General features: G+C 38.7%; 2 protein-coding genes across 2 annotated transcripts; one reads left to right on the top strand and one right to left on the bottom strand.

The window, feature by feature from the left end:
- The first annotated feature begins 2111 nt into the window (after positions 1 to 2111).
- On the top strand, positions 2112 to 10298 carry LOC103460609 (uncharacterized). Its single transcript, XM_081613990.1, has 5 exons — positions 2112 to 2223; positions 2860 to 2991; positions 3145 to 3264; positions 7057 to 7167; positions 8161 to 10298. Exons 2-5 carry the CDS (start codon positions 2903 to 2905, stop codon positions 8249 to 8251), a joined length of 411 nt encoding a protein of 136 aa, XP_081470116.1. The 5' UTR covers positions 2112 to 2223; positions 2860 to 2902; the 3' UTR covers positions 8252 to 10298.
- Positions 10299 to 11716: 1418 nt separating this feature from the next.
- Positions 11717 to 13524, bottom strand: LOC145554289 (E3 ubiquitin-protein ligase TRIM35-like). The gene is made up of 2 exons (XM_081613828.1): positions 13316 to 13524; positions 11717 to 13244 (listed from the first exon to the last, which is right to left on the bottom strand). The coding sequence occupies exon 2, from the start codon at positions 13222 to 13224 to the stop codon at positions 11839 to 11841; it is 1386 nt and encodes a 461-aa protein (XP_081469954.1). The 5' UTR covers positions 13225 to 13244; positions 13316 to 13524; the 3' UTR covers positions 11717 to 11838.
- Between the last annotated feature and the right edge of the window lie 216 nt (positions 13525 to 13740).

The following is a 13740-nucleotide window of genomic DNA, read 5'->3' as shown; positions in this document are numbered from 1 at the left end:
AGTCACATGAAGAACAGAAACACTGAGGCTAGAATAATAAACATCATGCTAAATATTAGCTGCAGCTGTCAGAAGAAGCTTCAGGTTGAATCTAAAGAAGCTGAAGATCTCAGAGTGATGAGAGGAAACCTGATGAGCTCTACAGTCCACTAGATCCAGACCAGAACCTGGAGAACATCTACGCTGGAAGCAGAGCCACAAGCTAGAAAAAGATCCAGGTTTCTATCCAACCTGAACACAGGAAGTCCTTTCTTCTTCTGCTGCAGCTGAGAAGGTCCTGCTGCAGAACTGAAGCCACACAGTTCCTCCTCCACAGCAGAACAGAGGAGGTTCTGGAGGAGACCAGGGTCCACATCTGGACTCAGAGTTCTCCTGAGCTTCAGCAGAGCTGCTGGCTTTGGTTCTGATCCGCCTCTGTTCTGGTGTCTGATCTTCAGAGATGATCTGAACCGACCCATCAGAACTCGGTGGAGGAGGAGGAGGAGGAGGAGGAGGAGGAGGAGGAGGAGGAGGAGGAGGAGGAGGAGGAGGAGGAGGAGGAGGGGCCGTGATTCATCTCTCTGCTGTGGAGACCTGAGGGAGTCTGACAGAGAAACGTTGATTATATGAAACAGCAGCTTGGAATCACAATAACACTGTTATTACTATCACTGTTATTACAATAATAATGATATTAATGATAATAGTTTCATCAGTTGTTCCAAGTGTGAAAGTAGGTAAACATCTTTCCTTCAGTATTTTTAAAACTATCGTTTCTCCAGCGTTGATGTTGAGGGTCAAGTGTTTGGTTGGAGACATCAGAACGTGAGACGGCGACAACGGCAGCCTCTCCTCTTCAGGCTCGGACTCAACATAAAGGTCATAAATGTCTCTGCTCAGGTTCATGGGACTGGAGGAAAACATTCATGTGGATCAACGTTCAGCTTGGAGGCAACAGGAACCAAACAGCTGAAATGAAACGTTTATGCTTGCAGAATAAAGAGTCGACCCAATTAACTGGAGGAAATAAATTTGGTTAGACAAACCTTTAAGCAGAACTCCTTTAAAAACTTTCATTTCCAGGATCCAACCACAGATAGATGTTGGAGGAATCTGTGGAATGGTCGGTCATCACACACGTCTTCTGGGACTGAGCACAAATAAAGACCTTCTGGAGGAAATGAAGCAGCAGACTGAGGACATTCTAAGGACAGATGTCCCCATGGAGCCTCTTCTGTTTCTGCTGGACAGAAACACCAAAGATTTACTCACTAAAGATCAATGTTACATATTGATGCACATTCTGCTGCTAGTAGCTAGAAAGTCAATCACACTAAACTAGATTCAACCTGTTCACATTACACTAAACTGGATTAAACCTGTTCACATTACACTAAACTGGATTAAACCTGTTCACATTACACTAAACTGGATTAAACCTGTTCACATTACACTAAACTGGATTAAACCTGTTCACATTACACTAAACTGGATTAAACCTGTTCACATTACACTAAACTGGATTAAACCTGTTCACATTACACTAAACTGGATTAAACCTGTTCACATTACACTAAACTGGATTAAACCTGTTCACATTACACTAAACTGGATTAAACCTGTTCACCACCTGCTGCTGAATGAAAGAGAAACTGAAACATGACAACATGATGGAGCGTCATGAAAATAGATAATTAAATATGTAGATTTAAAAATAAATACTGAATTTTAAAATTAAATGTTTAGTTTGCAAATTCAATATTTATTTTGAAGCTAAATATTTTGCTAAATTTTTTTCCCTAAAATTTAGTTTTCAAAGTAAATATTTAGCTTCTGAATTAAAAACTTACCTTAGAAAGAACGTGTGGACATCATGAAAATATTAGTTTGAAAAATGCATTTTCACTTTTTTTTTCCTGACATGATAAATAAAATACTGTTCTTAATTATTTTTTACAATCAATCGTCACTTATCATGACCAGAGTAAGTACACCCTCATTTCCATCAGAACTTCTCTCCTTCCTCATGAAGATTTTATCAACCTTCCTCTGATTTCACCTCAGAGTTTCTACTTCCTGGTTCTGTTGCTCTGAAAAGAGAAACTACAAGTCAGGTGCGCTGTGACGTCACCAGTCACGCAACATCCGTCACATTTACTTCCAGTTTGAATTCACCTGTTCGGGTGTGGCTCCAGTCCGTCTGTTGTTTTTCTTCTTTAACTATTTTTATCGTTTTAACAAAATGTAAGTTTAATTTGTTTATTTCTTGAACTTTCTCATCAGAAACTTTCCTGATTGTTTCTAATTTCTGATGTTTGGAGAAAATGTTCACTTTTGATTTCAGCTCAAACTTTAATATCTGCAGTTTTAAGGTTAATCTACAGGATTATTAGATCAAACAACATGATGAACAGCTGATGATTCTCTGTTTTCTTCTCCGAACTGATTCATGTTTTTTTTCCTGGTACCGACCTCTAGTCTCCACCATTAACGTCAGCAACAGTTTCCTGCTGCTTCCTTTCAAAATAAATATTAAAATTGGTTTGATTCATTCAGATTATTGAATAGTTAATATTTGACCCTGCAGATAATCCACTTGTAGAAATTAATGATTAACTAAAATCCTTCCTGTTGTTCAGGTTGAACCAGTGAATGTAAATGTTGCTCCATGTCTCCATCTAGTGGACTGATAGTAGAAGTGCAGCAGCTGATGGCAGCTTCCTCTGCCTCTCTGCTGTCTGACTGCATTCACCTGACACTGATATGAAGCAGAGAAGAAGAGCCAATCAGAGGAGAAGCAGCTGATCTTTTTCCAGCACTAATGATGTAAAGGATGATCAGAGTTGATGTGCAGATGAATGATGTGTGTTTCCTCTGCAGGTGAAGCTAGAAAGTGTGTGTGAGCTGATGTGAATTCAGCAGCATGGATCAGTGTGAGGACAGAGAGGAGGGAGTCCCTCCCTCTAAAACCACTCTGTGTGGGGAAGATGAGAGCCAGAGCAAAGGTCAGAGGTGAGGTCACCATCTCTAACTGTCCACAGCCCTTTTCACACAGCGTTCACTATATCAGGCCAAAACAGACGTGGTGATGAAGCTGCTGCTGCTCCTCTTTGCTGCTTCATCCAGACTGAACAGATTCAGTTTTAATCATCATGTTTCTGCCAGGATCCATCAGAGACTCAGACCAGAACCAGAACCAGAACCCAGCTGTGTGTCCTTTAAGAGTGACTGGTCAAAGGGTGGATTCATTGACTTTAAATCTCCTGGATCTCCACCAACAGAGAGGTGAACTGTTTCTAACTGCTGTAACTGATCTGTTCATATCAATCAAATGTTATTTCTATAGCACATTTCAGCAGCAAGGCATTTCAATGTGCTTTACATCCCAACAAACACAAAAAACAAACACAAAAACACAGTTATGGAACATTGAATCGACAATCAAAACATCACATGAAGTCAAGTGTCATCATTAAATTAGTTACTGATTACGTTCCATAAGCAACTCTGAACAGGTGGGTTTTAAGTTGAGATTTAAAGGCACCCAGTGTTTCAGCTGTTTCATAGTTTTCTGGAAGTTTGTTCCAAATTTGTGGTGCCTAGAAACTGAATGCTGCTTCTCCTTGTTTGGTTCTGGTTATGGATGCATAATCAGAACCAGAACCTGAGGGGTCTAGACGCTTCCTACAACAACAATAGATCTTTAATGTATGGTGGTGCTGAGCCGTTCAGTGATATATAAACTAACAACAGTATTTTAATGTCTATTCTTTGAGCAACAGGGAGCCAGTGTAGGGACTTTAGAACTTGATTGCGATCAGTTGCAGCTGTTTGACTGATATATTAGTCAGACCTGTGAAGACGCTGTTGCTGTAATCAATGCGGTTAAAGATAAACACATGGAGTTTCTCTAGATTGTGCTGAGACATCAGTCCTCTAATCCTGGAGATGTTCTTCAGGTGATAGAAGGCCGACTTTGTGACTGTCTTAATGTGGCTCTGAAGGTTCAGGTCAGAGTCCATCACTACTCTCAGGTTTCAGACTGATCGCTGGTTTTTAGTTGTAATAACTGAAGCTATGCATTGACTCTAGATCCATAACTCTAGATATATAACTCTAGATCTGTAACTCTAGGTTGCTCCTCTTTAGGTCCAAAGATAACTTAAATTTTGTTTCTGTTCAGCTGCAGAAAGTTTTGGCCCATCCACACATTTATCTGTTCTAAGCATCTATTCAGTGATTGATTGGGGTCAAAGGTCACCTGGTGACATTGTGATGTAGAGCTGTGTATCATCTGCATAGTTATGGTAGCTGATCTTATCTCCTGTTATAACCTGAGCCAGTGGGAGAATATAGATATACAATAAAGGGATCATAAGATCATGTGGATCTGGTTCAGCTTCAGTGTCTCTAACTGACCATCTGGTTCTGAATGAAGCTCCATCAGATCCTCCTTGGATGGTCAGAGTGGAAACGACTCCTGGTTCTTCTCCATGTCAGAGCTCAACACTAAGATCACCAAACTTCTCTCAGTCATTTAAACCAACATGTTTGTCTCAGAATCAGATCTTTCTGCTCTTTAAACAAGGCTGGACATTATTCAGGAGGATCAATGATCAGGAACATGTTGGAGGATTGGACCGGTTCTGATGGGAATCATTTATTTTATTTGTATATTTCCTTTATTTTACCTGGTAAACCCCGTTGAGATCCAGATCTCATTCTCAAGAGGGACCTGGGCAGAAGTCTGCTACACACAGCAACATGGTTACAGAATAAAACTAATTAATACATTTGCACAGTAGAAAACAATTTAAAAACGGTGACACTGTTGGTAGCATCTCATTGTCTATTTTTAAGAATCACTTGAAATAAGTCCAGAGAAACCAGTTCTGACATCTTGAGTTCAGACTGGAGCTGATTCCATCACACTGAAAGCTTTCTTCCTTTTTTCAGTTCGGAAAAGTGGAACATGCAAAAACAAATTTTTTGTTAGAACGTAAATGGGAATTAACATATCTATGTAAAAGAGAGTTTAAGTATGTTGGAGCCAAGCTGAGTAGAGATTTATAAATCAGGGTAATCAGGTGATTGTTTCTCCGTACGGTTAAAGGACGACATTCAGCTTCTGCATAAAACTCATAATGATGTGTGAGACTCTGCCACCGGTTACAAACCTTAAAACACAATGATAAACAGTGTTTAATGATTGAAGGCATTTGGTCTAAGCATTTATATATAAAACAAATCCATAATCCAGGAGTGGCAGGAATGTTGCAGCTACCAATTTACTTTTAGTTTTGAGAGAAAAACAAGATCCATTTGATAATAAAACCCAATCTTCATTTTCAGTGTTTGTAACATATTTGCTATGATTTTTAAAAGAAAGCTCTTTATCTGAAATAAAGCCAAGATATTTATAATTACTGACAAACTCAATTTGTGTTCCTACAGCAGTTGTAAGCAACAGAGGGATTTCTGGTAGTTTTCTAGAGTGTGAAAAAACCATTGCTTTTGTTTTATCCACATTCAGAACAAACTTCAGTTTGTAAACAGGTTTGAACTACATTAAAAGCAAATACTGAATTGCCTGTACAAGTGATGAAGCAGTAAATTACTAAATCATCTGCATAAAAATGATAAAAAGCCTTTGACAGATTTTCACACAGGTTATTTATATAAATAGAGAATAAAAGTGGGCCAAGAACTCAAATGCCTTTGATAAATTAATAAACAGAGCAACACAAAGCTTTTTGTTATCAAGAGCCTGAATAAGATCATTAATAACCTTTAAAGTGGCAGTAACAGTACTATGTTTTTTTCTAAAACCAGACTATACTTTTTTTAAAACTGCGACTAATTTTTCAAAAGATTTTGCTAGGATACGTAGTTTAGAAATTGGTCTGTGATAGTTTACCTGTGATGATTCTCCACCCTTGAATAGAGACAAAACAAATGCTGATTTCCAGACACTTGGGATTTTATTAGAGATAATAATTAGATTAAAAATATGAGACAATGGCTCTGCTATAAACTCTGCAGCTAATTTTAGAAAAAAAGGATTCAGGTTATCTGGCCCTGCTGATTTTTTGGTGTCTAAGTTTTTCAATTCTCTGAGAACCTCAGCTGCACAAACAGGGGAAAAATTATAAGTGGTGAAGTTACAATCATTTAAAAACTGATAATCAGTATTTATATTTGGCCCAAATTAATTTAAATCATCAAATAGAGAGCCTACAAAAATAAAATATTAGTTAAAATAATTTAAAACTGCTAATTTATCAGAAACCATTTTATTTTTATTCCAAATAAAATCTGGAAAGTCCCTCAGTGGTGCCTGCTCAGCAGCTGATTTCACTGTTTTCGAAAATTTCTTTGGATCATTTAAATTTTTTGTCATCTCGGCAAGGAAAGAATCTGACTTTGCTTTCTTAATTAATAAAGTACATTTATTCTGAAATTTCCTAAAACAGAGCCAGCTCTCCACAGTTTTACTTTTTCTTGCCCAAACTGCATTTCTTTGTTTAAGCAGAACCCCAATAGCTGAGGAAAACCATGGGTTATTTAATCCCTTCCCCATAATTTTACGTACAGGAGCATGTTTATTTATTAGTCTTAAAACTCTTCATGGAAATACTGCCAGGCAAGGGCAACATTATCGAAAAGAGAGACCCTATTCCAGTTAAAATGTAACAAGTCATGAACAAAAGCTTGATCATTTAGATGTTTTAAATCTCTTTTTGTCAGGATACGTGGCTTAGGTTTTGGTAACTTGAGATTTCTAACTGTGTCACTAAGGTCGTTTTCAAAATCTCCTATCCCTTTATATTTATGCGACGCGTTTTTCATAATTAAATCAAGTGGTGATTTTAGAGGACATTTGTTATTAAGTCTGGTGGGTTATTAATTAACTGGGTGATATTTAAAGAATCACAGACAGTTTTTAAGCTGAGGATGAAATTTAGAACATCTAGTTGATCTGTTTGATTCTGCTGTCTCTCACTGCTCTTTATTTTACAATCAGTCACACTAATTAAAGCAAAACTCCACAGAAAGTTTTTATTTTTTTATTACCAGGATCCATCACAGTTTCAGACAAGAATCAGAACCCAGCCGTATGTCCTATAAAAGCGACAGGTCAAAGGGTCGTCTCATTGACTTCAAATCTGGAGCTCCATCATCAGAGAGGTGAGCTGTTTCTATTTGCTCCAACTGTTGAAACTGAACCAGTAACAACTCAGATGTTCCCAGTTATATTTACAGAGGTTAGATCCATTATCTAAATCAGCTGCTCTGTTCTAATGAAAACACCTTCATATCTTCATATCTGGGTGATGATGATGATGTTCTGCTGCTTCCTTGCGCCATGTCAGACTAACAGTGGGTCACATTTCCACTGCCCACTGGGAAATACCTGATAAACCAGTCTGGTCCATCAGGACTTGGTTCCTGTGTGCATTGTGAGATCAGTTCAGCAGGAAGGAAAGCTTCATAATGTGGCAGTTGAGATCTGCTGGAACTCAACCAGACTGAGCTGATGTGGACCATCAGAGGTTCTGCTGGTTCTTAGTGGGATCAACAGGAACATTAAATCTTTACAACTACTTGTAAATCATCTGGTTCACTGCTCACATCCAGATATCACTTCATGGACATTTACCTTCTAATTGTCTCTGTGTGGGCAGGTATAATGTGAGCTCACTGGCTTCCAGGATCTACTGGATCCATTTTAAATCCTCTAACATCCAGGAGAGGATCCCACATGGACACACCCACATATCTCAGAGCTCCTCCATTTCCACATCACATCAGATCCAGTCATTAGAACCTGATGGATGTCCCATACTGTCCTGAAGACCTGTGTGGGCAGAGCCTTCACTTTCACACTGTCCCCAAGCTCTGGGACTCTGTCTCCACCAGCATCAGATCTGCTGACAGTGTGGACAGTTTGAAGTCCAAGTTCAGCACCAACTTTTTAAAATGTCTACTGGTGATTCTGGTGTTACTGGTCTTCATCCTTGTAGTTCTTCTTCCTCTTTTTAACTTCTTTGTATTTAGTTCATGTGATGCTCTGTTTTTCTGCTTTAAGGACTTTTAATGTGATTCTTTTGGGGATTTTCTCTGTGAATCCTGCTGTATAAATATTTCCTGACTTCCTGATTGTTCCTGGTTCCTCCACAGAGTGGACCAGCAGAGCTCAGAGGTTCCCAGTGGTCAGTCTGCCCAGCAGCATCAAACACAGCTGGACTCCATATTTATGGTCTGTACATGAACAACAACTAATTTTCCATGGTTCTGTTCAGTCGTCTCCAGGCTGAAAAAAAAGGTGAAGTGAAATATATTTAAGTGCAAGACATGATTTATTTGAATAGAGGAAGTCTTTTATTTTGAAGACTGCTTAAGGACACTGTGTGTGTGTGTTGGGTTTAAGAAAAGAGGCTGCTCTGTTTGAGCAGCATTCATTTTTCCTCTGATGTTTGGGTGAACTCTTCTCTGTGGAGGTCGGCCATCTCTGCTTCTTCCTGAAGGAGATCCATCAGGAGTTCTGGTGCTGCTCACAGTGCAGACGGTTCTCCTCACTGTCAGCCCTGGTCCCTCTCTGCCAGGATCTCCAGTCATTCTGTTCCTTCACCCTTGAATAAACATAACAGAATATGTTCTGGGTGTTATGATTCATTTGTTAATTGAAACAATGTTTAGTATCAAAATAAGATTAATTTATTTCCTTAACAGTTCCTTCTCCTGTTCCCTCAGAAGGGCAGAGTTTAGGAGTGACTAATTACATTTACTTAAATATAGTTGAGTAACTTTTTGAAACTCAAATGAACTTTTAGGAATACTCTTACTATGCTGAACTTTTTACTTTTACTCAAGTCATTTTATTATGAGGCATCACTATTATTTAAACTAATTTTTCATTTTGTCTTTAAAATACCATCATTTCCACTGAACTTAATATTTTGGGCCTTCTAATTGTGTAATTTTTTTAGATATGAAATAATTGATAACTTGATCAGTTACTCAGTACTGATAAACTTTTTACCAAATGCTTCTTTACTCTTGTTTAATTTCTTATTCAGCTACGATTTACTTTGAGTAAAAACATGTTGAAGTGCTGCTGTTATTCCTGGAGTACAAATTGTGGGTCCTCTGTCCACCTCTAAGGAACAGTAACCACATGTTGAGGCACATGTTGACCAAAAACAGGGAAACTAACGTGGGCAAGTTATACATACAAAGAAATACTTAAATTAATAGTCATATTTACTTTATATGCATGTGGGCCACACTTGGCACACCTCAGGGATGTAACCAAGAGAGGCAAAGATTGTAGCAGGAGTTCAGCTTTTATCCATTCTCCATTCTGTACCCTCACTAAAGGTCACTGTATTCAGGTTGTCTGTTTACAAAGGTAAAACAAGGCGATCGACTCGAAACCACTCCTACCTTTTTACTGTCTTTAATCAACCTGTTGGGGCATTAATTTGAACACGTTTTGTTGATTTTATCCTTAATAAGATGTATTGGATCAGAGGACGTGCTGGTCTCAACATCCTGGAGACGTTCAGTTTGTCACCTACTGCCGAGATCAACTCAAAACCTCCCGCGATCGTAATTGAGCCCTATTGATTAAATATGACTGTAGTTGGAAAACAAACATCAGCGTTAGTAGCTTACCATGTAACGTCTGGGCAACCGGAGGATCCTGGACGGACAGCAGCGGTGCATGTCTGAAAGATGGCCTCCGATGCAGATCTCCAAGGCTCTCCACTCTCATTCTTTCAGCCCGATGCTCCGTAGCTGCCTCTGGATATTGCAATTAACTTACGATGTACAGTAAAGTTGCTCCTTATAGTTGGATCACAGCTGGTAGCTACGAAGGTGTCCCGAACCTTCAATCGTAAGCCAACTTCAGCGGCCGCTTCGTTCAAACTATAAAAACTCCCGACGGTGAAGCTCTGAGTCCATGAGAGCCGCCAACTGAAACACGTTCTATCTGAGCGGCCACACGAAAACTAAAGTCAGGAGTAATAACACTATTTTCTAATGAAGTTAATGAGCTTCAGCTTATTGATAACCCGTTAGTAGGTCGCCATCTTTCTTGAGTATGGGTGTGACGCTAACCAACCAATTGGGGAAGTTGTAGCCTGATGACGTGCCTCTCCTCATTTGCATTTATTTTTTTCCTAAGTTTTGCGGGGAAATAGAATGTGATAAATAAGAAAATAAGGAAATACTAAATGAATAAGGGGAATTGGAAAATGGGAAAAGTAAAGATTTTTCAAACAAATGTTGAATGAAAAATAGATAAAAGAAAATTGGGTAAATAAAAAAGGGATATATGATAAATTGATTAATGAAACTGGGAAACAGAAAATCAGGTTAAAGGAAAAAGGAAATCAAAAAATGTTTAAATTAAAAAATAGATTAATGAAAAATGGGTAAATAGATAAAGGGCTAAATGAAAAATGGACAAATGAAAAATAGATTAATGAAAAATAGATAAATGAAAAAGAGAAATAGAGAAATTGATAATCTGAAAATAAATGAAAAATTGGGTTAATAAAAAGGGAAATTGAAAAGTGGTTAATTGAAAAATAAATTAATGAAAAATGGGTAAATGGATAAAGGGATAAATAAAAAATAGATAAATGAAAAAGAGAAATTGGGAAATTGATATGAAAAATAAAGAAATGAAAAATGGGGTTAATGAAAAAGCTAAATTAAAAAATGGTTAAATGAAAAATAGATTAATGAAAAGTGGGTAAATGAAAAATAGATTAATGAAAAAAGGGAAATTGAGAAATTGATAATATGAAAAATAAATGAAAAAATGGGTTAATGAAAAAGCTAAATTATTCATTTAAAAAATTATTTATTTCACTCATTTTCTTCATTTTTTGATTTATTTTACTCATTTTTTATTTATTTCACCCATTTATTTATTTAATTTTGGCTGAAATGGCTCTCCATACTTGACTGTCCTTTTTTACAGTGTGCTAATCTAAGAGGAGGATCGGCCAAAGCAGAAAAACCTGTTTAAACGTTTTAACCTTCATTTCCTGCCCGTCTCTTTGCTCTGAGTCACAGAGCAGGAAACTAAAAGTCAACCATAAAATCAACAACTAAAATCCTTCTTTTATCTTTAACATGTTGCATTTTGGCTCCAATTTCACTGAAATACTTTAAGCTAATTGTTGCCGTTTGCCAGCCGACACCATTTAACACAGAGATGAAGGGATTTCAGGCCAACCTGAGTTTCTGCTTCATAATCAGCTTCTGTGGACGATGAATCTGTTGCTCTTTAATATTTACAGTTTCATGTTGACAAAATCCACCTGAGTTTTTACCTGAACTGGCCTTCATTTAATCCTTCATCGTGTTTTTCTAGCTGTAGGAGATGAAATGACTTTAAAGGTCTCAGGGCGACGTTCCTCCACTGACCAATAAAATCAAGTCATCAGTGAGAGGAAACATTAACGCATCATTTACTTTAATCTGAAGCCATTAATGAATAGAAACCTGGTAAATGTCTGTTTTTATTGGCTTTATTTTGCTGTTTCAGATCAACAGGAGACATGAACAACAGACATTTGTTCCCATGAAGGATCTGATCAGTTTTTTGTACATAATTCTTCCAAAATAATAAAAACAGTATCTTCTTGTTTGGAAATGTCTCTTTTACACAACATTTATGTAAATAACTCTTCAACCAAAAGTAAAGACATTACTTTTGTGCAACTGTTGATAGTTTTCATTATAAAATCCTTTATAAGTAAAATTAAAAGAACAAGTCAATAATAAAACCAATCAATCATCTGATCAGTAATGATTGATTTGTTCTTCATGCTGAGATCATCAGAGCTGCTGTTTGATCACTGAGATCTTCATCGGTTGGATCTTTACTGTTTTATTAGCACTGAAGAATGGAACCATCCTGTGAGTGAAGGTGTGTGTGAAGGTGTGTATGTGTGTGTTAGTATCCAGATCAGAGAAGGACAGTTTTCCTCTGTCCCAGTCCAGATTCACTCTGATCCTCTGGAGATTCTTCTGGACTGAGAGAAAAATGGAAGGAGCTGATGGAGAAGATGCTGAGTATTTACCTTGATAGAACTCAAAATAAAACAATCCAGACTTTATGTCTTCATTCCTCTTCACAGACTCTTCTATCACACCAAGTTCCCAGTATTTACTGTCTCCAACATCAACATCCCAGCTGTGATTCCCTGAGTTAAAACCCTCAGAACTCAGAACACAATCCCACCAGTCAATCCTCTCTGGATTATAAGGAAGCTGCTGTTTCTTTCCGTCAGTTAAACCAGTCAGATCATCAAACAGATGGAGCCATGGACCAGCTGTGTTTGGGTCCAGAACCAGAGGAGTGTAGGTCACCATGGTCTCCATGTTGCTCCAGATGTTGAAGGCCAGGTTGCCCAGATGTTTGGCCTGGTCTATCAGAGCTCCTGAGGGCAGCTGTGGATCCTCCAGCAGGGGGCAGCGCTGGACTCTTTCCACTGCAGCCTTGTAGTTGTGCAGGAATGAGACGTCTGCAGCTCTCAGCTCCTCCTCTGTGGCTCTGACTGTGTCTGAAAGAGCTGCTATCTCTCTGCTCAGAGCCTCCATCTTCTCCTTCATCATCCCTCTCTTCTGCTCCTCTTCCTCCCTCAGTGCAGCCAGCCTGGCCTCCTCTTCCTCTGCTAGAAACTGATGAAGCTGCTTAAACTGCTCCCTAATCTGCCTCTCTGTGTGTCGGGCCTGGACCTTCAGGTGTTCTGCTGTCTGATCAAACTCCTCCTGAACTTTCTTCCTGAGCTCCAGCTTCTCCTTTAAAGGCTCCAGAGTTTCCTGAAGCTTCTTCCTGTGGGGCCAAGCAGCTTCATCGATGGGTCTGAATCTGTGGTTGGTGTGTAAATCTGAATCTCTGCAGACGAGACAAACTGGCTGCTGATGGTCCAGACAGAAGAGTTTGAGTTTCTCAGAGTGCAGAGAGCAGAGATCCTCTGAAGCTTTTTGGTTTCTCTGCTGTAACAAAGACTCACACAGATTCTTCAGAGCCAGATTACAGGGAGGAGCAACTGATGCTGATCTTTTCCTACAAACAGGACATGAGCGACCAGGTCTTGCTCTCCAACATTTCTGCAGACATTCCTTACAGAAGCTGTGGCTACATGACAGAAGAACCGGATCCTTAAATATATCCAGACACATCGGACAGCAGAGATCATCGTCTGATCTGGACGCCATTTTGTCTCCTCAGAGTGAAGCTGAAAACACAGCAGACAGAAAGTTAAACCAGGAAGTCACTTTCTCTCCTGTAGAAACTTTATGAACTTACTTTTACTTTGGTTTGCTTGTTGTTTCGTCCTCCAGCAGTTTGTGTCTCTAGTCGCTCAGTTCTCTCTCTGTTCTCCTTGTTCAGTGTTAGTTTGATTTCAGTCCGAGCCGAAAATGATCCCACGTGCGTCTCCTCCGACTTTTCTCTCTAAACTGTTTCCTGTTTTTCCCGGATGTTCCTGTTGGAGTCACTCCGCCCCAAGAGGATTTTCTCTTCTTCTTGTTTTAATGGCGGTTGGCAAACAACTTATAGATGTGTATTACCGCCACCTACTGGGAGGATTTTCTTTTCTTCTTCTTTGTCTTTTCTTCTTCTTCTACTGTTTCTTTTTTCTTTTTCTTGGTTTTATTGGCGGTTGGCAACAAACGTTTAGTAGCATTACCGCCACCTGCTGGTATGGAGTGTAGATCTTAGAGGTCTAATTC

The sequence above is a fragment of the Poecilia reticulata genome, chromosome 12, assembly GCF_904066995.2.
Source record: "Poecilia reticulata chromosome 12, P_reticulata-male-v2, whole genome shotgun sequence".
NCBI classification, from domain to species: Eukaryota; Metazoa; Chordata; class Actinopteri; order Cyprinodontiformes; family Poeciliidae; genus Poecilia; species Poecilia reticulata.
Note: the sequence above shows the minus strand (reverse complement) of the source record. Positions and strands in the feature narration are given on the sequence as shown.

Bases quoted from the DNA above. Each gene is read 5' to 3' on its own strand.
- LOC103460609 (XM_081613990.1), top strand. From the start codon at position 2,903: ATGGATCAGTGTGAGGACAGAGAGGAGGGAGTCCCTCCCTCTAAAACC. The intron at 3,265-7,056 runs GTGAACTGTTTC...TTTTATTACCAG, and splicing joins GGATCTCCACCAACAGAGAG to GATCCATCACAGTTTCAGAC. The intron at 7,168-8,160 runs GTGAGCTGTTTC...GTTCCTCCACAG, and splicing joins GGAGCTCCATCATCAGAGAG to AGTGGACCAGCAGAGCTCAG.
- LOC145554289 (XM_081613828.1), bottom strand. From the start codon at position 13,224: ATGGCGTCCAGATCAGACGATGATCTCTGCTGTCCGATGTGTCTGGAT.